Raw genomic sequence first — 22,983 nt, 5'->3', positions numbered from 1 at the left:
TGGGAGCAATGCTGGTGTACAGCCACATATCACCCACCATCTCTCTTCCCACTGTCAGCCATGCCCAATTAAGACAGAACACATAGAGGAGGGACCTCCATCTGGCTACTTCCAGCAAAATAGCCTAATTTGTTGTAAGGGCTTGAGGGTGGAAGGGAGTTTGTGAGCAGAGGTGAGTATCTGTGTTTTGTTGCCTGCACAGACATGTATGCATGGAGGTGGGCCAGAGCTGGTTCGTATGTTCGTGTGTGTGTGTGTGTGTGTGTGTCTTTATGCCCTGGTCCCTCCCTGAGCAGGAATGGGAACACCACAGGTTGAACTGGGCGGTGCTCGTCTTGGTGGGATTGCGACCCTTGTTTGAAGGGGTTAACATTAGCAGAGAGGGGAAGAGGCCCGAGCGAAGGAGGTCAGCGCACACAAAAGGAGATGCGAGCCACGGAAGGGGATGGGGCCACAATGGGAAGTTACGTAGTTCTTTAAATCCGTTGACACTTATTAAAAATGTACTATCCATCATTCAGTCACATTGTCAGGAATGGGACAGCCCCCCCAAAAATAGGGCCTGATTGTGCTTTGGTACCTTGTAACAATTCTAATGGGTGGATGGATATCTAAGTAGAAGCATCAGCAGACAAGTCGGTGAATATTTGAATCCGTGCTAGATTTCTCAGTATTCCTCTCAACAGCTCCATGTGTCCTTGGCGACTCTGTAGATGCAATCCGGAGCAAACACTCAGCTTTGTGCATGTGTCCGTTCAATGTGTACGTGTGACCCCCCTCTCCCCCCCACCCCCCCTGTGAGGAATGGAGAACGTTGATGGAAGGATGGATGCAGGCAACAGCTTGGATGACAAACCGAGCTCCCAGTTCCCTTTGAAGGGACGTATGTCTGGAGGAGGGACTGTCTAACGCACCAGAACTCCATACTGTGGACAGAATGTGTATGTTTAGATTGAGACAGATGCTCCAGCCTCTTCGTTACAAACGCACCAGTGACAGAGATGAATGTGCCAATAGCGCTTTCCTGGACTGCGGAGAAGTGGCTGTGATGACACATGGTGCTTTGCCCATGTGCTAGCTCATTGGCTGAGTGTGGCGGTGCCAGGCTCTCATTGGCCAAGTTGCTCCGCTCTGTGATGGCTGGTTTGTTTTCAGCAGCAGCCTGATCAGAGGGCACAAACTTTAGCTGATACAACTATTCACTGTTTAGAACGTTTGGACACCAGGGAATTAACTTAAAACCTAAATTTTGTCAACATAATTAACATTTACCTGTACAGTCCATTAACCTGTTCCCTCCCCATGGTGATAAGCGGCTCTATTGTAAATACTGGTTCAGCAGTTAAGTGACCAAATCAAAACAACACAGCCGTCTGAGTTTGTACTCGTGAAGAGACCATTGTGCCATCACTCCACACACACGTGTGAACAGATTGCTGTATGAACACTTGTTTTCTTCCAGGACTCAGCCATGGCTGCTGATGGCATCAATCAGGTGATACCTGTTTACTGTCTGCTGATAACTGCTTCCCCCCCTGGACACACAGGCTCGCCCTTCTGCACTGATCCAATTTGGCCCTTTTTGTTCTTTTTCAAATCAAATTAGACGCACACACACACACACACACACACACACACACACACACACACACACACACACACACACACACACACACACACATACGCGCCTGTTTACCTCTCCCAGTCTGAGGTTCTGTGGCAGAGAGTCCCATCTGTTATGCAGAGCTGTTGTGGCGTTGCAGTAGGTATCGTACCTCTACCATCAAAAGCCCTTTGGCAGAGTCCTAGTAGCTGCCTTGTTTTGTTCATGTTGTTCAGCTAGTGAGAGCAATGGTTGCTTCATAACTTCTCCTCATTAATTTCAACACTGAGCACAGGTGAGATTCTCAGGAAGGCACCTGTTATTGTGCGTCAAAGAAATATACAGTAACTGCCACAACACCACAAACCACTGCATGCTTAACTGACAAGTGAATTGTCTGCCTCTGTCTCTCTCACACACACACACACACACACACACACACACACACACACACACACACACACACACACACACACACACACACACACACACACACACACACACACACACACACACACACACACACACACACACACACACACACACACACACACACGGTTCTGCAGAACAGCATCATTTCTTAGAATAACAGCACTGCAGTAGCCAGCTGAGCTAGAGGCAGCATCTTTTCTTTTCTTATTTTGGCAGCAACAAAAGCTTTGTAAAGGTTTTTGCTCTGTCTCTCAATATTTACTGGATGGCTTTAAATCAGCTTTGATTGTCTTTACATTAGTGTGTGTATGTGTTCATGAAGCCTTTATTTGATCATTTAAGCAGATTACATACATGTTCAAAAACCTTTGTGTTTGATTGGAGTGGAATCCATGTCTGGGAAGGCCTGGAGATTCTGCATGCGTCTACATAGGAGAGAAGACTTTTCCTCCAAACATCCTCAGGGCTGTCATAGCAATTAACTGTTGGCTGAACGAAAATGTAGATAATCAGGATTTCTGCAGTTAATTTACTTTGAATGTATTAGATAGGAGTTTGAGTGACATTTTGTTTTGTAGGCGTGAGGACTCAGTGGTCTGTGGAGCCGTATCTCTCCCCGTTTACCTCTGGTTCCTGTGTTTCACTGAAAGGTTATTTTTCCCCCAGAGGAGCCTCTGTTGACAACACCTGCGCCCCCAAGGATAAGCAGGGCCTCTTTAGCCCCCTGACGCCCCCTGACGCCCCTTCCTCATGTATGTGTTGTGTTCCTCATCCCTTTGTCCCGTATCCCGGTGTACAAGTGTAACGTATGTGCGTACACACGGAGAGGCAAATGATTCCACCTGTGTGGCTCCAGACACCCAGCGTGTAAATCCCTCTGCCTGGGTTTGTCAGTCAAGCCCCTGAAGCTGCTGCCTGAGCCCCACATGGAGACAGGGAACTAAACTTTCCTTCAATCCGCCACTCATTCTGTCTGTATCACTGCATTTCATGGCATGTATCTGTGTTCTGCTGTGCTACATTGACCTCTCAGGCTGGTCCTCATGCTGGAAGGTGACAATGTACTTATTTCTCATTTGTTTACGCTCTGGAACACTGCCTCCCTATCCAGGCCATATGCAGTGCTTGTCTGTGTCATTCAAATGCATTCACTCACACACACACACACACACACACACACACACACACACACACACACACACACACACTCAAACTATTAATCTATTTAAGTGTGTGTTTGTGTGTGTATGTGTGTGTGAGAGAGAGAGAGAGAAAAAATCTCTTTAGTCAGGCAGTTATTGGAACCAAGATTTTAATTAGGGGAGGTTTTGGAGCTGCACACGCTGCATTAGCATCTCAGCAGGCACGTGTGTGTGTGTGTGTGTGTGTGTGCGTGTGAGAGGTGGACTGGCAGGCAGACAGAGAGCCATCATCTGAACTCGTCCTGTAGAATCAGCTTAGACTAGATGTAGAGATAATGTATATGAAAAGATTCAACGAATGCAGCATTATTTTACACATGTGCCATTTGTTACATCTGCCAAGGATGTGTGTGTGTTTGTTGTTAGTACAGCCTCAATGGAACTAAATCTGCCGTATTTGACCCGTGATCGTTTATCAATAGGTGACGTCTGGATCTGGTGGTTAGAAATGCATTTTTCAGATAGGAGCTGTGTTTATAAACACACTGCCAGATGCCTGATAGGGCCGCAAGTATGAAGCTACCACCTTCATGTGGTTGAGACGGTGCTGATTCAGTACAAACAGTTAATATACTGAATATTCAATAGATACAGAGCTCACATTCCCCTCTATCAAACATACCGTTCAAATGGATGTGGAGAGGTTTTCACAGTATTTCTGCATTACAGTTATCACATCTGCAGACAGGAAGTTAACATGAGGAGTGGCAAGCCTTTGTACTGTGAATAAGTAACTGAAGAGATCTGGATTATGATGGAGGGATGAATGAATGACCTGGCAGTTGTCCATGTGAGATATTGGGATGATCAAATATAATACGCTGCAGCATTTCCTGTATTGGTTCTGGTTAGAATATGATCTCAGTGGGAGTTGGAAAGTGTCTGTCTGCTTCCATTATTTGTAGTTGTCCTCAAGAGGTTCCAGAGATTGAGATCAACCTGGTATGTGTTAAAGACATTTATCTCCCGATCTGGTCGTGTTCACATTCAAGCTTTTCAGTGCAGCGCGTGCTTCTGGCGGCTGCTGCTCAGTGTGCGGCACCGTGTGGGTTAGCGCCATGAGCACGCACTCCTCGGCCCTTCCACCAACTGCTCCTCTAGACTCCCCTGTGAGTTTGACATGTGTCCCCCCAGCGTCCGTCCAGAAGCATAGGAGCTTGGGGACATGATCTGAGAAGATGGATGACTAGATGTACAGCCAACAGAAGCAGGACCAGGGTTGCTGTTCTTACAGAAATCCCATGTTCCCCCCCCCCAAAATTCCTTTCAGGCATTTGAGCTTGAATCTGACTTGAAGCTGTTTTTCTCATGACTAGCATTCTCCATAAGCAATCCCCCCCCCTCACACCGGCCCTGGAGACCCCTGGCCGGTCCTCATGGCTGTTTTCGTTGGCCGACTTCACTGCCGATGGAAAGATCATCCTGAGTGAGGACAGACTGTCTGTGAATCGATCAGCAGCACTTTTCCTTACCTTCCTACCTACCTTTGGCACCGACACATCTTTGCAATCTTATTTAAATGAGATAACCTGGTTAGATAGAAGCGTTTGTTATGGAGGTGTAACTCCTCCATGACCACAGGCTCTTCAAACCTCTCCCCAGTTTATTTATGGGACGGTGCAACACTTTTCCATCGTCTGGCCTATTTTTCACCTCACAGGAACATTGTGGACCTGACGTTTCCCCCCCTTGTGACGATGATGCACATGTTTCTATCAGAGCTGTGTTCAAATGTTTTCCAAATATGAGAAAGGTGAAACGGTGAAGCAGGTGACGGTTTAGTGTCGTTCCCTGACACGTCCACACGGAGCTGACACCGTTTGAAGTGTCCTGACCTCTTAGGTATGTGTGCGACAAATCAGTCAGATGAGGCCGATTTTGTGAACGCTGTCGTCCGACGTCTGGAGACCTTTTTTTACTTCTCCTTTCCTCTGAAATTGAACCATTCAGTGTTTTTGTCAAGCAGCCACACTCCTGATTATGTGAGTGGCAGCTGCTCCTCTGTATGTGCATGAATGCGTGCATGTGTTTTTGTTTGGCCGTGTACCGTAACTCTGCTTAGTGTTATGCTGTGAATATGAAATAGGGCAGCCAGCATCTGCACTGCAGCCATCCCTCCCTGCTCTCCACACTGTGCCTACTGCTCAGTGCAGCTGGCCAGCCTGCACAACACACACAAAACACGGAGCTCCAGTGTGTAGGAAGACGGTTACATTTACTCGTGTCTGCGTCCCTTTATCTCCCCATGTATTTGTGTTTATGTCAGAGAGAGTTCATCTAGCTGCACATGTTTCGTCCCTGCTCCATATTTATGTTCTCTGTTGTGTGTAAGCTCGTGGAAATGCCACAAATCATTGCTCACCTTGTGTTCCGTCCCGGAGCAGAGAGATTTTCCACGTGTGTTTTGACACCAGCCTAAGAAAGAGTCTGGGCAGCGTTTCAGGGTTTGTAGCTTGTTAGGGAAAGCAGTGTGTAGCCTGACAGCATTAGACAGCATTAGATCCCTGTTCTGGTCTCGCTGGCAAGCACCGAACTCAAAATCCCCCAAAACATAAGGAGGACAGGAAAGAGGGACAGACGTAACGGTAGAGGAAGACGAAGGTGAAGGAGAGACAATTTGAGGCAAGAGAGAGTCCGAATCTGTGACAATCGGCCCTTTGATAAGCATTTTCTTTGTCAACGGAGGAAAGAGGGCGACCTGAGCTCTCTCTGTCTCTCTGTGACTAATATGAGGACATAATGGGCCATTGAGGGAGAAAGGGAAGACTTAAAAACACCTTAGTCAGACGAGGCTGCTTCTTAGTGCCACTTAGATGAAGCACTGTCCTCCACGCACAACTCCATGAAAACACACTCATGAGTGCTCAGTTAAAGATGTCACATCACTGTCTGTGTGTGTGTCTGCGTGTGTTCTTGTATTTGTAGAGCTGGTTTGCTGCAGAAAATAGAGTTTAATTTTCCCTCTGTGACGTGGCAGAAGTTGCAGCGGTCTTGAGGAGTCGGGCGTTTTCCCCGTCAATCGATTTCTCTTTGGCTTGGCTGCTGCAACAGAGCAGGAGAACAGTTTGGGTGAATCTGTGGTTTACTGACAATTCAGAAGAAAGTATTCAGGGAAAAGTTCAACCAGTTTGGAGCGCACTGTGGGATTTGTTTGGGCCATCATTCCCTGTGGTCAGTGGCTTGAGTTTGATTGGCTAAGAGGGACACAGAAGAAGAGGACCAATAATCCGGCAGCAGCAGTAGAAGTTGAACTACGTTGGGATGATTGACAATTTCTCCTAAGTTCCTAACTTGATGTCTAGAAGGCCAGAACAACTGACTGAATACCTGATGTGAAGGCAGCCTGTGTATGTTTTTGACAGGTAGATGGAAACGTCTGAGCACCCATCACCTGTCTCTGTGTGTGTGTTTGTGTGAGAATGAGCGATTCTCAGTGGCAGTGAAGTGATGGGAGATCATGAGGCTGGTGATGCAGGCATCTCCTCCTCCAGATGGATGTTCACCAGCCTCTCCTCTCCATCACCCCACCGCTGTCATTGAACTGTCCAGTCAGCAAAAACCTGCCGGACTTCCATGTGCGTGTGTGTGTGTTCCTCTGTCAAAGAGAGAACCTAAGCTGATTACACTTTGGTCTTTGACTGTATTTGTGGGTGTGTGTATTGTTTTAATTTGGGATTGATGTGTGTGTGTGAAAGACGCTGAATGTGTATTGACTGCAGCTGTGTGTGTGTGTGAGTGCATGTGTGATCCAGGCTCGTCTTTGTTTGTCTGTGTGTTTTTCATGTTTGTGTCTACATGTCAGAAAAAGTGCAGCCAGCAGCAAATGTGGCTGTGGCTGGTGGCAGTGTGACAAAATTAAAGATGCGGGAGAAGAGGGAGGGGAAGGGAGGGGAGGAGGAGGGGGGCAGACAGCGAGCAGAGGAATGGAGTAGCAGAGGAGTTAGGAAATAGGATAGGTAGGTATACGGGCTAGGAGGAATAGGGAGGATGTTTTGGAAGAGAGGAGGACCGACGGAGGGGCGTATCGATTGTGCGGCTCGGCTGTGCGAGTCTGTAATGAGATCTAGTGGCTGTGGCTTTCCCGAGGAGCAGATTCATCACCTGGGGCTAAACACTGTGGCTGGGTGGGATAAGGGGAGAAGGAAAAGGGGGAGAAGGAAGGGCGGGGGGGGTAGAGGGGAAAAGGGGAGGAGGCGAGCCGAAGCTGGGACGGCCAGAAGGGTAGAAGGGGGGGAAGAGGAGAGAGCTGGATAGAGAAAGAGAGAGAGAGTGTGTGGTTTTAGGATGAAAGGACAAGAAACAAATGATGACTAGAGGGGAATCTAAGAAAACGCCTGTTGGGAGTTTGCTGCTAATTACTGCAGACAGTCTACGTCTGGACTCATCTCCATGGCAACAAGATGGGCCAGTAGGGCCGGCCAGCACATAGGAAGACACAAGAGGAGGAAATCAATGAACACACACAGACAAAGCAGAGAGCAAAAGGATGCTCATTAAGGCAGATTCACCATTTCACCTGTTTGTCTTCATGTCTTTAGAAGTGTGTGTGTGTGCAGGCGTGTGCTCACTTTGTATTCATCGATACAACAGCAGAAACCGCACCTATAAGTTAGTTAAAAGTTTATATTTACTAGAGGTTTGCTTGAATCCTTGAACTTCTCGGGAACATGACTGATGAATACTCTCTGCTCTCTGTTACGTTGGCGTCGTCCTTGAGCGTTGCAAGAAACCCTCATCAAGCCTTCAGTGACCAGTGGTCTAACACAGTCATACCTGGAAGGTGTGTGTAATCGTGTCAATGCAAAGCTAAGAACTAAGAGTGTGTGTGCGCTCAATCATCTCACTGAAGATAGTTTCATACTGATGTGGACATATATAGCTAATTGGCTCTTATAATTGATTATCATTTGAACAATTACCCTGACTAATGAGGATTAACTTGGCTTTAAGAACTCTTCCAGTGCTTTTCTTTGTTTGGTAATGAGAGATTTTGTTGCTCTTTGATCTGAGAGAGAACAGAATCTGAAGGTGAAGTGTCGTCTCTCAGTTGGAGCTGCGTGCTGCTGCTTAATTTGCTCCCTAACAGCCATCCAGGTACTTATGAGGTTTTACCACCTTGACAGCATCACTCAGTCTTAAGAGTTGATATGACAACATGATTACGTCAACGTCAAAGGTAAAGATTACTTTACATTACAGTCTAGATTCTATACATAGTAGAGCCCCGCCGACACGAACGGACTCGCCTGTCTCACATGGGGAAGATTGACACACTACTGTTTATGTAAGTCAACAACGAGACAGGCTGAGGCAGGTATGCAGATATGTGGAGGCGGGGGGGGGGTGGGATTGTTCAGACGCAGCGTGTGTGAGACAGATGGAGATGGTACAGATGGGAGGCAGTAGCTCAGTGGGTAGAGCTTCCGCTTGGGAACCGGAGGGTTGCCGGTTTGAGCCCCTGCCTAGGTGCCCCTGAGCAAGGCACTGAACCCTTAATTGCTCCGCCCTCTGCGAAGGGTGGTAATGTAATGTAAGTCGCTTTGGATAAAAGCGTCTGCCAAATGATCGTAATGTAATGTAATGTAATGTACAAATCTTGCTTCAATTTTGATTCTGTGATATTTGAACAAGGGCCTCTTCCTCCACGGGACAGGGAGTCTTCTCTCCTTTGATCATGTGTGTGGATGACAGAGACCACCCGTGTTCTTTCAACCCCTTCCAGACATTTGTAACCCAATAAAGTCAAGGTCATTTAGCCCAACAGGTCTCGGACGCACACAAGCATCTGCTCCAATGTGGTGTACTTGTCTTTCACATTCCCAATTGTATAATTTTAATGTTAAGGTGATTGCATTATTGAACCACTAACCCTTTAATTTGGGAGTCGGCGTACACACAAGTATGCATACCATTGAGGAGAGGTCTTTCTGCTGTCTTTCACTCGCATTCACTGCAGCCAAGCTTGAGGAAAACACCTGAATGCAGGAGTTTTCAAATTCAGTTTGACGTAACGTAGTTGACATTGACTGTTGTCCGTGTGCATGTGCATCCGTGTCTTACAAGCCTGAATCTACAGTGTGCTCAGAATGACCCAGTGACATAAAACAGAGCAGTAAACGTCTGGGCGTAGTATCCCACCAAATCTCATTACAGAGCGATGCGTGTGCATGTCTATGTTCAGCGATGAGCACCGGCCCAAAGCTTGTTGGCGTTGAACCCTTGTGGACGTGCATCAATGCCTTATCTAAACATTTACTGTTTTGGATTCGGGCATCGGCGTGTGTGAGTCACGCACGCCCTTTAAAGATCATTGCCTAAATCGTCATGATCCTCATTGTCTTGGTGACAGCGCAACAGGCTTATATAAATAGAGACGATAGAAGGGGCGGAGATGTGGTGAGAGTTGGAATACTTCACATTCAGGTTCACGTGTAAACTACACAGATTAACGTCTGCACAGTTGCTGATGGTTAACAATTCCTAACAACTTCCTTCACAGTTATTGCTTTTGTCTTATTAGTAAGTTATTGCCTTCATCACAACCAACTGGAGGGCTTGTATGGGTCGTATGCAGTATATTAGCTTTAGGCTGTTTGATCCTCCTGCTTTCTCCATCAGATCAGTGCAGTCAAAGCCCCAAACAACTTTAGAACCACGTTGTAAAACATAATGTTGAGTAAGTTTCACGCGTTTACTACTGAAGCAACGTTGCTGGATAGACACATACTCACACTTCAGGAGTGATCTTCCTCTCCTGTGTTTATCTGTTTGTCAATACGCCTGAGAGGGAATGCCTGTTACACAGAGAGAGAGTGGCTGTTTTGATTATTGATTATTTGATTGTTTCTTGGTTTTTGAGATCTGCACATAAAGTGCATCGGAATGTTTGTTTAAAGTTATTAGAAAAATGCTTGTATATTTTAACACTGCTGTAACTTGTTGTGTGTTAAGCATATTGGCTGAACTCAATCCTGTTTTGTTGCTAGTGTCAGCATATTCTATACTGATCCAATTCCAGCATCTCCCTACCTCTGTAAAAAATAATTAGACTTGAAGTAATTTCTATACTCTAGATGTAACTCTCCCTCTCTGAAATCCAGTACTGGTCAGGCTGTTGTTGTGAAGGAACTGATGCTAGGTCAGCTCAGGAGGGCTAGAATAGTTTCCACGATTGAAGTTCAGATAAGAACTGCTAGAGAGTGTAAAATCCACTTAGCTGTTTTTGAGAAAACCCTTGTATGTATTAAACAGTGGATGAGACAACAGCTGAAAGCGAATGACTCAGTGTGTAAATGTGTTACTTGCCAACTGCTTACACACATTAATATCTTGATACTTGGAGGATGTGTGTGATGCTCAGAAAATACTTTCTTGGCATGCGGGGATGTGGAAGACTGAGCTGGTCTGCTGACTTCCAGCATCAGCTTCAGATTCCTCCTTTCAGAGGCAACACTAGTGTGTATGCTGCTTTTGTTTTGACATTGATTCATCAAAGGCCATTTGTGAATTAGACTTAAGTGCTGACAGAATACTTTGCTTTATGCACCTGTTATTTAGGAAGTGGTTTGGCTTTCTGATGGGGTGGAACTCTTTTCCCCCCTTTTCCTTTTGTTCTAGCAGTGGGCACCAACAAACTATAATGCTCTGGAAAAGCGTGGAATTTGAAATGGGATATGCTTTATAACATTACAAATACTCTTTGTTCTTTCCTGCTTTCTCTCCATTCTCTCTCGCTCTCTCGCTCCCTCGCTCTCTCGCTCCCTCTCTCTCTCCCTCCTCTCCCCTCGTCTCCTAGCCATCATAGTAAACACAAACAGACCTTTGCCTTGGTTTGCGTGTGCACATCGCGTGTGCCCTCACTCACACGCACGGTGACGCGTGTGACGACAGCATTGCTCCCTCCCACAAATCCGTGTGTTTTTGTTTACACTCCTTCCCCTCCCCCTCTAGGCTACTCAACTCTCTCAGGGCGAATGTGTTACATCAGATCACTTGAAGCATTTATAGTGAAGCTTTTGAAGCTTAGGACTCCCGCCGTGTCCAAATATAGTAAATGTGAATCCTGCCTGTGTGTGTGTGCGGGCGTGTGTGTCCTCCTGCGTAAATGGCTCTAGGGTAGAAACGTGTTTGTTATTGTTCCCAGCACTTTGCCTGTAGACAACACTGCCAATTAAAGGGGCGGTTTTATATGTTAAGAGCAGGAAGTGTTGTCGTGTGTGGCTGCATGCTATTGGCTGCCCGGCTTCTCCCGTGTTCCTTCCTCGGGGACTTAGCAGCCAAGGCTCTTTATTGCCGTGGCCAAATGAAAGGTAAACAACACACCTTTGATCAGGCTTTGCATTTAAAACCCTTACTGCAACTCTGTGTGTGTGTGTGTGTGTGTGTGTTTAGGGAAGCAGCAAGTGAATTATTGAATGACACAGTGAGGTTTACATGCGTGTGTGTGTTCGGCTTAATGAGTGATAAGGGCTCCAGGATGCTACCGCCTCCACCGCCTCTTGTTGTTGAAGCATGAGTGAAATCATCCCTCCATCCATCCCTCCCTCCTTCCGTCCATCCCCCATCCACCCAGCATGAAAACAAAACAAGGCGTTGTATGAATGAAAGTGGGAGTGGCTGAGTGCCCTAGAAAGGCAGGCAGAGAGAGAGAGAGAGAGAGAGATAGATAGATAGATAGATAGTGGTGCGAGTCAGAGTGAGGTTATGGAGGAGAGAAGAGGACAGTGTGACAGTGGGAGTTGGGGATGAATGAGTCGGCGAGCTGACTGGAGCGTGTTTTGGTAAAGCGGCGCTCTCATGCAGCCCAGCTCGGGCGTGAGCAGAATAAGGAAGAGTGCTGCTGCAGTAGCGATGTTAGGATTATGCTGCTGTGGAGTCCTGCTGAGAACACTGTGCTGGGATCAGGTTTAAACAGGAGAGGAAGAGCTGTAAACACACCCCTAAAGAAGTGTAGGGGACAGGAAAGGAAGGACAGTGTGTGAATCTGTTTGTGTATTTGTGTTAATGTAATTTGGTGACAACATTAAACCAAACAACACTAGTTTGTGCCCTTCACACTCAATGCTATAAAGCTGAAGCACAATCTGCCATCTCTCTCTGTTCTGGCCCGGCTCCAGTTGCAGGATTGCTCTAATTCTTGAGTGAATTAGAGCAGCATCAGTAGGAGCAGTAGTGTTTTCTCTGACATGCTGCTTCTTTGGCTGCGTCTGCCCTCAGTCTGCCCCAGCAAGGCCAGGGTTAACCCTGGGCGTCTCTCCTCCCCAACATGGAGGAGGCCATTGAATGGCTGCCTCCCCCAGCCAGCAAACACATTGGCTGAAGCTGAGGGTGGATCTGGGGCTGGAGAGGCACTCCGGCATGGATTCTCAGCAGGAACTGGATTGCTAATCCGTCTCGGCCCTCCCTGCGCTGCTATGTGACGGCGTGGTCACAGCGTGTACACACACACACACACAGCAGACAGGAGAGAGGGGGAGGGCTGGAAAAGACTGGAGAGCCCTGCATTTTTCTTTGTGGGTCAAAGAACACTTGTGCAGGGGCAGTTTCACTAACTCATAGTAAGGAAAATGAAGTGGAGCGACCGCTGCATGAACTATCTCAGACGTGATGTTGTCTCTACATTAGTCTTACGCTCTGCATTTTTGACCCCCTTCTTAATTGTTCTTTCCATCATCTTGATTACCCCTCTGCCCCCCCTCTCTTCCCCCTGCTACAGCCCCGTCTGTCCCCTCTGCTTTTACTCAGGCAGCATAAGGGGCAGCCCTGCTGTGTTTAAAAAAGGGAGGGGGGACCCTGTGTGTATTCTTGATTGTGAGAGCTCATGTGATGTCTTTTTACGAGTTGGCAGCCCTTAAAGGCTCAAATACAGTGCAGGCTTCCATGTGTAAGATAGTGTAATGAATAGTAATGAACAGAATTTATAATATTACCATAAGTGCTGTTTTCATTTATGAAGCAGTAGACCTGACTGAATGGAAGTGAACACCTTTCTGTTAGAGACCTTAAACAGGGTAATCCATACTTTTTGATTTGTTTATACCTTATTATTTGACCTACATCAGTCCTACACACACCACTTTCTTCTGCATCTAACAGCAGAGTCAGTCAGGGGTCAGACATGGCCTATATACAGTACATGTATATTCTGCTGTGTTCTGTGGTCTTTTCCCTCTAGACTTGTCCTATTCCATGTAGATTTGATGGAAACAGATGGATTAGATACAATCTGAGTATTGTGTTTGTTTAGATGTCTATTTAATAATGACAAAATCAGAAAGCGAGTCAGACTTTGTTGTCAGGAGAACCCAGTCACTGATCAATCTATAATAATTGATATTTTATCCTATTGTATTTGCAGACAGCAGGTTGTTAAGTGTATGCTTTGGGTTAAAAATGAAAAAAGAGCAGAGCTTGGTGAGTTGTGAGCGTGTGTTATTAGTTTATCATATCATTACAGGGCACAGGTCAAAGCTGATGGCTAATCCAATCATCACCTCCGTCTCATTCAACAAATGGTGTTTCTCAATAGGTCAAATGAAACCTGACATGAGCAAATAGCATCTAATGTGCAACATATTAGCAATTAGGTTTCCATGGCGCTGTAGGTTGCCCCTGTTGGCTGTTGTGGTCAAATACTTACTGGACGCCAGATAGGCAATTATTACCATGTCCACTCCAAGGTGTGAATGCCAATTACAGCCGGTTCATGTCAGTTTACATTCCTGAATGCTAATTAGTCTGCTCAGTGGCGCTGCTGTGTTCAATCACTGGAAATCAATTGAAAATGTTCACCATCAAGGGTCAACAACTGCACAGTAAAACCCCTAACCCCTATGTAGAGGTGAGGTAATGCATGGAGGGCTTAACCTGTTTAGTTTAATCCATACAGCTCCATATAGTGATCTATTTGCTGTACAGGCTCACGGCTTTTGAATCCAATTAATTTGTGAGTAAACAGATGTGTGGATGGTTTGTTGGGATGCTTGAAGCTTCAAGAAACACACCTAGGTCATGCAGTTTATGAATGTATGCCAATTTCCTCTAACTGATCCTGAAGATGGAAGAAAACACAAACTGTACAGATTCTGTCCACATTGAATGAGTCTGATATTAACCGCCTCTTTCCCTCTCTTGTCTTTTCCCAGTGTGCTTGGACAACTGTAAGCACAGTGCGTGCAGCCTCCAGGGCCAGTGCTGCCACGACCAGTGTCTGGGTGGCTGTTCAGAGCCCGGGAACGCCAGTAGCTGTGTGGCCTGCAGGAACCTTCAGCATGGGAGCATCTGTGTGGACAAGTGTCCTGCTGGATATTATGTCTTCAGGGGCTGGCGCTGCATCAGCTTCGCTTTTTGCCAGGTTGGTTATAGGAGGATGCTGAGTTACGATGATGATCTTGGATGTACACATAAAGACTTGTATGATGTTAACCTACATGAGTGAAATGTTCCCATCCAGGACCTTCACAATCAGTGCAAGCAGGCGAAGAAGATTTACCAGGGACGGGAGTCTGTCTGCAATGAATACGTCATCCACAACGGGGAGTGTATCGCAGAGTGTCCTTCTGGATACACCACCATGAACTCCACTACGTATGTTTAGCACACACAAACACACACATGTAAACAACCCCACACACATCCCAAAGATGCACCATAATGTGCAGTATTGACATATTTGCACACATGCAGCTATCAGACAAAGTATCAATGTTCGGCCTTCACTGCTGGAGTGATGCCACCATCAGAAGTGTTAAAGGTCATCGTGACATGATCGGAAAAATACAACTGTGACCCCAGCAGAACAAGTGGGTTGTAAACACCCAACACACTCAACAATTGCACACGTGAGATGGTGGCATTTGGAAACTGATCAAACACACACACACACACACACACACACACACACACACACACACACACACACACACACACACACACCAACACACACCAACACACACACACACACAGAGGTATTTTTCCACTATGGAAAGTCTCCTCTGTTCTGCGTGGAAGCAGCTGGGCTTCAGAGGACAAATGTAGGCATGGTAATAGAAAATCAAAGAGAAGGGCAAAACATCACCTGCTCCTGTTTGCCACTGGCGGTGACCCTCAACTGTGTTTTGGAACAATTAACTACCTGCTGGTCAATCCAACTCTAGTAGTGACTGACTCTTTCCTGCTATCTACTTTAAATCTCATTGAACTGCCACTCTTCATTTTATGAGTCACTGCAGCACATACATTATATGAACTGAAGAAAACAGGGTCTGATAACACTCCTGCCAATTGCTTAACATCAAATTCATAATATAATATTCATCAGCTCCAACTTCAGCCACCAGACACTGCATTGTTCCATAACCAAATCAGCCCAGACACAAAAGGTGTCCCAGGTGTTTTTATTCAGTCTCCAGTGATCACACAGCTGTCATCACTTACAAATGACTTGAAGAAGACTTATTTTTCATAGCAGTTTATAAAAGCTTTGTAAGCATTTTAGTATGCATATGATATGCAAACATTGGTTTTACTTGAGGGTGTTCTGAATACTGTGTTGCATATGCAAATCAGGTTCTTATCTGCGTTCACCTCTACTTCACCAGCACACAACAGTTGAACAGGGACAGAGCAATGTGACCCAGGCTTTATGCAACCAGGAGCCAAGCATCTTCTCACAGAATCGATTACTTAGTAGCACCCTGCACTTATCTTGAGTCTGTTTGTGGCTTGTTTGTCTGACTTAGTTTGGTTGAGTGGTTCTCATGAGATTATTTTAAGCACAGCATCATTGCTGTCCAGAGCTGCAGTAAACACAACAGTGGTGTCCTGTGCAACTTTTCTCAGACCAGAGATCCTTCACAGCACGATGGATGATGCATACAATAGTGACAGTTAGGTGCAAAAGACCCACTTCTCATTCATTACGCTTGACCATTTAGTTAGTATAAATGTACAGGATGAGAGAGAGACTTAGAAATGCACTGTACACATGAAATAGGCCACTGAAACCACATTCTAGACCTTAAATCTTTTCATTTAGACTCCAATCCACAAGTTTGTCTGCATGCACAAAAGCAAGGGCAATGCCTTACTTAGGATTCATAACATTATGTGGACTGTAACCTCATTGTCTTCCTCATTTAGCAGCAGTAGATGATGCTAAATGAGGTGGATATGCAATTGTTTCGAAACCACGCCTTTTGACATGCTTTCAAAATGCATACAGAGGTGCAGTACATTACTGACAGTTGCATTCATTTCCATGTCTGCCTCCTATTCACTGAAGTGATTGAATGCAGAGCAGGAGTGGTGCGTTCACTTTATTGCGTGCAAGATCACTTTTTGTAAAAGACGGATGGAAACATGATGAATGTGGGTGTAGTAGGAGGAAAGATGGCGAGAATAGGGAGGAGAAAAGAAGGACAGTGAGGTGTATTTGTCCGAGTTCTAATAAGAGCAGGTTCTGTGCTGCAGATGTCTGCGAGGCTTTAGCCACAGGTGGCTGAATGATTGATGGTGTTTGTGTGTTTCTGGTATTGCTGGGTACTTGCATTTGTGCATTTACGTGTGTGTATGTGTGCTGAACGTGTCGGTGACTACATTAGCCCATTCCTGGTAAGGCCATTGGCCGTGTTCATTTTTTTGAGGTGCAGACTAAGGAAATGTCCAATGTGTCCAGATAGAGAGCAGTATAAATACATTTATATATTTAGTAAATAGATGTGCATGAGCACATGCATGGTGTGATTTCATGTACGTCTTGCATTAAATGCATTAAGTCCCCCTACCTTCAGAATACTGAGAGGGCAGTGGCGGGGGGGGGGGAGCTTGATGGCTGCAGCCTGCAGGGATTATCAGACGCTTAGAAAGAAAAGAACATTGCTTTAAGTCTCAGTCAAACACCCTGAGGCGGAAGTCAATATGGCATCGTGTGTGTGTGTGCACGCATGCACACATGATGCGAGATAACAAACTTTTCTATTATGAATTCTGCTACAGTTGGTAGTAAAAAGGAAGAGGATGATTACATGTGATCTGAATGTAAGGGTCAGCGATGCAGCAGTGGTGCTTTTGCCATTAGAGTCTTAATCTCTTTGTATCCTTGCAGTATTATTGTCATCCTCCCTTAAAGAAGTAAGTGGCTAAATTAGAAACCATTGACTTTCAATTTCTCTACAGGACATACCGAATCATTCATGAAACGTACCAATAACGTGTGTGTTTGTGTATGCGCGTGTATGGTTTGGTTCTGCTGTGCCTCTGCCCCAAACCAAACCAAACCCAGGCGTCAGCTGTGGCCTCTGTTCTAGATGCTTCTACCAGATCCTGTGGCCCAAGTCAGTGAGTTCATCCAGACTGATACACAGTACACTGTCCCTTTAAGAGCTGCTGCTGCTGCTGCTGCTGGGCCCAGCCTGTCTGCCTGTGTGTCTGTGTTTTTCAATACAACGTACCAAAACATTCTCCCTTTCTATGCTGCAACTAGAGCGTTACTTTTGAGGAGCTGAATATACGATTTTCCATGTGGGAGAAACGGGGCAGAGAGTTTTGGTGCTCACTTTTGTTTTGCAGAGATCATTACAGTGTGTTTCCACTCACTCAGAAGTCAGAGAGGGGAAACAATGATTTGGTCTATGATTGATGTAAATTATTCAGAGCTTGATAAGATGGAAACTAGGAGTCGCTGAGCATGTAATGGGGCATTTGGCACTGTGCGAGTAGATCCCAGAGCACCCCTGGGACTCAGTGTTGTATGCAACTGTGGTGAATGTTTATGACAGCACTTGTCTGTGTTAGGTGGGGAAGCAGGTGCGCGATTGGTGTGAGAGTCTGTGATAATGTATTAAGAGTGTGTGTGTGCGCGCATGTGCCCGTGCTTTGCTTATGTACACATGTGTGCCTGGGCTGCCTGGTGAGAGGGATAATAAGAGCTGCATAAACATAGAATTAAAACAGGATGAGCTAACAAATGGCAGTTCATGCAGCTCTGGCTCGGCCCCCACAGTGAACAACAGCGGCCTTTGTTAGTTGTTCTCAGGTATGAATGAATCCAGCCTGATGTTTTGAACCCATTCCGAACCTGTAACCCTAGAGTGCCTTCTTGAGTGCGTCTCATCCCGACACATACCTTCATGTTTTGACGCCGAACCTGATTGCCTGTCCGACGAATTTGTGCCCGAGTCCGACCTGGCCCGGCCCGGCCCGACTCGGAGTCTGGACCCAACAACATTCTGCCCTCAAGACTGAGCCGAGCACAACCAGGAGGCAACATGCAAATCATACATGCTTACTACAGCATCTGATTCATCCTAATCAATATCCATATATATCCATACCATCAACATCCCATAAGAGTTTTATCTTAATAGCTTTAATTGCATTTCTCTCAGGAGCGTTCTCTCTCTACTGACCTGTCTGCTTGCCTTTCATTGATGAGATCACAATTCACCCTTTGGAAAAACACTATCTTAATTTATGTTTATTTTTGACTCGGCTCTCTTGTTTCCTTTTGTACACATTTAAGCGACTCAAGGGACGCATTCGTGAAGGAGTGAACGTCTTGATAGTGTGTTAATCTGTATCTAATGCAGACCTTTGTGCTAAGAGATGCAAGACTGGAAGGGGAATTAAACGAAGGGATTACCGTCTTTCAAGAGGCTTCCCAAAAAAGGGCCCATTTGTGAATAAAGGGCAATGGTGTGAAGGCCACATAGCTGTGTGTGTGTGTGTGTGTGTGTGTGTGTGTGTGTGTGTGTGTGTGTGTGTGTGTGTGTGTGTGTGTGTGTGTGTGTGTGTGTGTGTGTGTGTGTGTGTGTGTGTGTGTGTGTGTGTGTGTGTGTGTGTGTGTGTGTGTGTGTGTGTGTGTGTGCGTGCGTGCGTGCGTGCGTGCGTGCGTGCGTGCGTGCGTGCGTGCGTGCGTGCGTGCGTGCGTGCGTGCGTGCGTGCGTGCGTGCGTGCGTGCGTGCGTGCGTGCGTGCGTGCGTGCGTGCGTGCGTGCGTGCGTGCGTGCGTGCGTGCGTGCGTGCGTGCGTGCGTGCGTGCGTGCGTGCGTGCGTGCGTGCGTGTCATTTTTTGCAGGGGAGACTCTCCTTGAGCTGAGACAAACAAAAACAGGCGCTGACGTTTCCTTTAAGTTGTTATTGTAGTATGTGTGATTGTGTACAGTATGTGTGTGTGTGTGTTGTGCATGAGCGGCTGCACTAATTGGACCAAAGTGTGAGAAAGCACTCTCTATCTCCCAGTGGTGTTAATGCCGAGGAGGCTCAGATATGGATGAGAGATTGCGTAATCCAATTCTACCCCTGAAAGCCTATAGATTCATCACACAATTAAACAAATTAATTGAGAGCATTGCACAGCTCTGCATTAGAATCCATCAGCTGATTCATTCCATTCCAAGGTTGAATGTCTTTCCTTTCACGTGCTGCAGTGGCGCCTCATGGTTTCATACATCTGGCTGTCACTGTAGTGTAATGTGCTTAATCTGGCTGTTATCTCCTTTAAAATCTTAAACTGTAGCAAACTGAGATGCGAGTCCTGTTAGGTGCAGGTGTGAGTCGATATGATGCTATAAGTGTCCAAACAGATGTGTATCAGTTAAATTCCTCCAGACAGATTAGTTTTGTTGTTTCAAAATGCTGTCTCATCCGTTGTCCTAGCCCACGCCACGCCAACACGTCACAGAACATTCCAGTCTCATTCCATTCCATCCCGCTCCACTCATTCCTGATAACTGAGCGCACAAAAATGTCTGGTATTTTATTTGTTTTCTTCTCTTGAAAGCCAGTTTGTTGTTTTGCCTCCACTCAACACGTTCCTTTAAAATAACTCTGTGACGTATCCAAATGTGATGGGATTGTCGGCTGTTTGGTTGTGTTGCATCATTGGATGTGCCACACAAAATTTCATTTAGATTGTCCTTGCATGTCAGCGAAGGTCTGGGTTGACATCAATCAATAAAGTGGAGTGTCCAAGAATCCAACCACGAATTACTGCATGACACTGACACACAGTTCAAGTTGTTTGGGACACACACACACAAGCATCAACATTCTCAAACAACCGTATGAGAAACACACGCAAAATGTATTGTGAATGTTGAATTGCTTATCTGCTTGTGGTTCTTTCTCTCTGCGTAGGTTGACCTGTTCGCCGTGTGCAGGCCTGTGTCCTAAACTGTGCGTGGGAAATAAAACTGTGGACTCGGTAACATCAGCCCAGGCTCTGAGAGGGTGCACTGTTCTCAATGGCAACCTGATCATCAAGATTCGCGGAGGGAGTAAGTACCACTGCACCTCCCCACCTGCCGGGCACAGCCTCCCCACGCTCCCCGGTCTCCTTTTTCCTGCATTGCTCCGATTTCTAAGCCTGGGCGTCGGAGCTGTAGGAGCAACGCTGTGTATCGTCTTTGATTTATCACAACCTTGACCAAATGTCTGTGTGTTTTCAGATAACATAGCAACCGAGTTGGAAGATAGCCTGGGCCAGCTTGAGGAGATTACAGGCTACCTGACCATTCGCAGAGCGTACGCACTCGTCTCCCTCTCCTTCCTCCGAAAACTACGCCTCATCAGGGGGGAGCAGCTTGAGGGAGAGTAAGTCCTCTCTTCTCATCTTGTTTTCTGCTGTAAATGTCAAGGTTTCGTTTGTTTTTCTCACATTTAAACGTATCAATATTCTTAATGCATTAGAGGGTTTGTAATAATTTTTAAGATTGAGTTCATTTTAAACATGTCAAGACTTCCAATGTTGCTCACCTGTGTCTCTCTCTCTCTCTCTCTCTCTTGTCAGTATCCACTCCTTCTACGCATTAGACAACCAGAACCTACGTGAACTGTGGGATTGGTCCAAGCACAAGCTGACCATCCAAAAAGGCCGGACGTTCTTCCAGTCCAACTCCAAGCTCTGCATGTCCGAGATCCACAAAATGGAGGAGATTACTGGAACCAAGTTGCGCAACCTTAAGAGTGACATCGCTGTACGCACCAATGGAGACCAGGCGTCCTGTAAGAGAACCAGAATCTCACATGAGAAGATATTCTTATTTGTGAACTTGATGAAGATATCTTTCTATCTGATAGGTTTCAGATAGTAACCCATTCTACTCTGATCATTTCACCTTTTCTGTCCCTCAGGTAAGACGCGACTGCTGAATTTCACCCAGGTCAAGACCATGGCAGATAAGATTTTAGTGAGGTGGGAGCCTTTTTGGCCCTCAGACTTCAGAGACTTGCTTGGCTTCATGGTTCTCTACAAGGAAGCGTAAGTAGCTGCCAAAAAACCTATACGGCCCAACAACAGAGTCAATGTCCTGTCTGCTTTTGCATCCAACATTTTTGCCTTTTAATTTTCCCCAGGCCGTTCAAGAATGTGACGGAGTTTGACGGACAAGACGCGTGCGGCTCCAACAGCTGGGCGATTGCCGACGTAGAGCCGCCAGCCCGCGCCACAGAGGGGAAGCAGCACGAGCCGGGCCACCTCATCCGACCTCTGAAACCCTGGACCCAGTATGCCGTCATGGTCAAGGCCCAACTGTCTGCATCAGATGAGCACCAGGTGCAAGGAGCGAAGAGCCAGATCATCTATGTCCGCACCAATGCCTCCAGTGAGTGTTTTACACACACACAGACTCAGACACTACATTTATGCTAAGATTTGACATGATATGACAACAAAGTCTTGAATATTTGTTGTCTACTTGTTTTCCCTCTCAGAGCCCTCAGTGCCTCTGGACCCCATCTCCTCCTCCAACTCCTCTTCTCAGATCATCTTGAAGTGGAAGCCTCCCACCAATCCCAATGGCAACATCACCCACTACCGGGTTGCTTGTCATAAGCAACCTGAGGACAGTGACCTCTATAAATTTGACTACTGCTTGCAAGGTGAGCACCTGCCAACTGTCGGTTGTAAAATCAGCTAACAAATCAACTGCTGCTCTCCTCAAAATTGGTTGTCTCACTCTCTCATCATCCACCCTTTTCCCTATTCTTTCTAGGAATGAAGTTGCCGTCCCGCACCCCGACCCACCTGGACAGTGAGGATGAGCAAAAGTGGAACCAGACTGACGAGCCCACCTCAGGGGGCAGGTGCTGTGCCTGCCCCAAAACAGACATCCAGCTGAAGAAGGAGCAGGAGGAGATAGAGTATCACAAGACCTTTGAGAACTACCTCCACAACGAAGTCTTCGAGATCAGGTACTCAAAAGGAGAAGACTACAAGGTTTATGGGATCCGTGAAAGGAAATATATAGAATATCGCCAAGATAAAGTATAGGTTAATGTAAAGGCTAATTTAAAGATAACATACTCACAGTACATGAAGGCTCTACATACACAGGAGGAAATGAATGAACTACCTAATGTCAGCTAAGCCTGCAACAGACTGTTCAGATCCAATGTATTATTAATGGGGAAAAGCACACAAAAACATAGATGTGATCTTTGAATATCCTTCTAATGATGAGGAAACATGGGGGAGGAAATACCACAGTTACCAAGTACCAGATTCACTTCTCATAAAAGATGTATTGTGTTTCTTCGACTGTGGATGTTTCTGAAGTAGGTTTATACTGACGGCAAACCAACATCTGATAACTCTTACTTTGTACTCCTTGCTGAGGGAGTGTCGGGGCGTGAAATATCCTGTGGTTTAGCTCCGTCACTGAGGGTGTCTTAAGTGTCAGTGAGCATTTAGTTAAAGGCACTAATTGACAGCGAACAGGCCTTCCCTTTGTTATGAGCTCAGAAGTTG

The 22,983-nt window shown here is 46.2% G+C and overlaps 1 protein-coding gene across 1 annotated transcript in view; it reads left to right on the top strand.

The window, feature by feature from the left end:
- Positions 1-22,983, top strand: part of insrb (insulin receptor b) — a 68,865-nt gene that overhangs the window by 31,671 nt on the left and 14,211 nt on the right. The window contains exons 4-12 of the mRNA XM_076153322.1: positions 14,382-14,590; positions 14,690-14,823; positions 20,373-20,512; positions 20,684-20,828; positions 21,025-21,239; positions 21,369-21,495; positions 21,591-21,838; positions 21,948-22,115; positions 22,229-22,427. Of these exons, the coding sequence (XP_076009437.1) occupies positions 14,382-14,590; positions 14,690-14,823; positions 20,373-20,512; positions 20,684-20,828; positions 21,025-21,239; positions 21,369-21,495; positions 21,591-21,838; positions 21,948-22,115; positions 22,229-22,427 (1,585 nt within the window). The remainder of the gene's footprint in view (positions 1-14,381; positions 14,591-14,689; positions 14,824-20,372; positions 20,513-20,683; positions 20,829-21,024; positions 21,240-21,368; positions 21,496-21,590; positions 21,839-21,947; positions 22,116-22,228; positions 22,428-22,983) is intronic.

This window comes from Genypterus blacodes, unplaced genomic scaffold (assembly GCF_046128005.1).
Source record: "Genypterus blacodes isolate CSIRO-AG114 ecotype Tasmania unplaced genomic scaffold, CSIRO-AGI_Gbla_v1 ptg000058l_1, whole genome shotgun sequence".
Lineage (NCBI taxonomy): Eukaryota > Metazoa > Chordata > Actinopteri > Ophidiiformes > Ophidiidae > Genypterus > Genypterus blacodes.
This window is presented reverse-complemented; position numbering and strand designations above follow the sequence as displayed.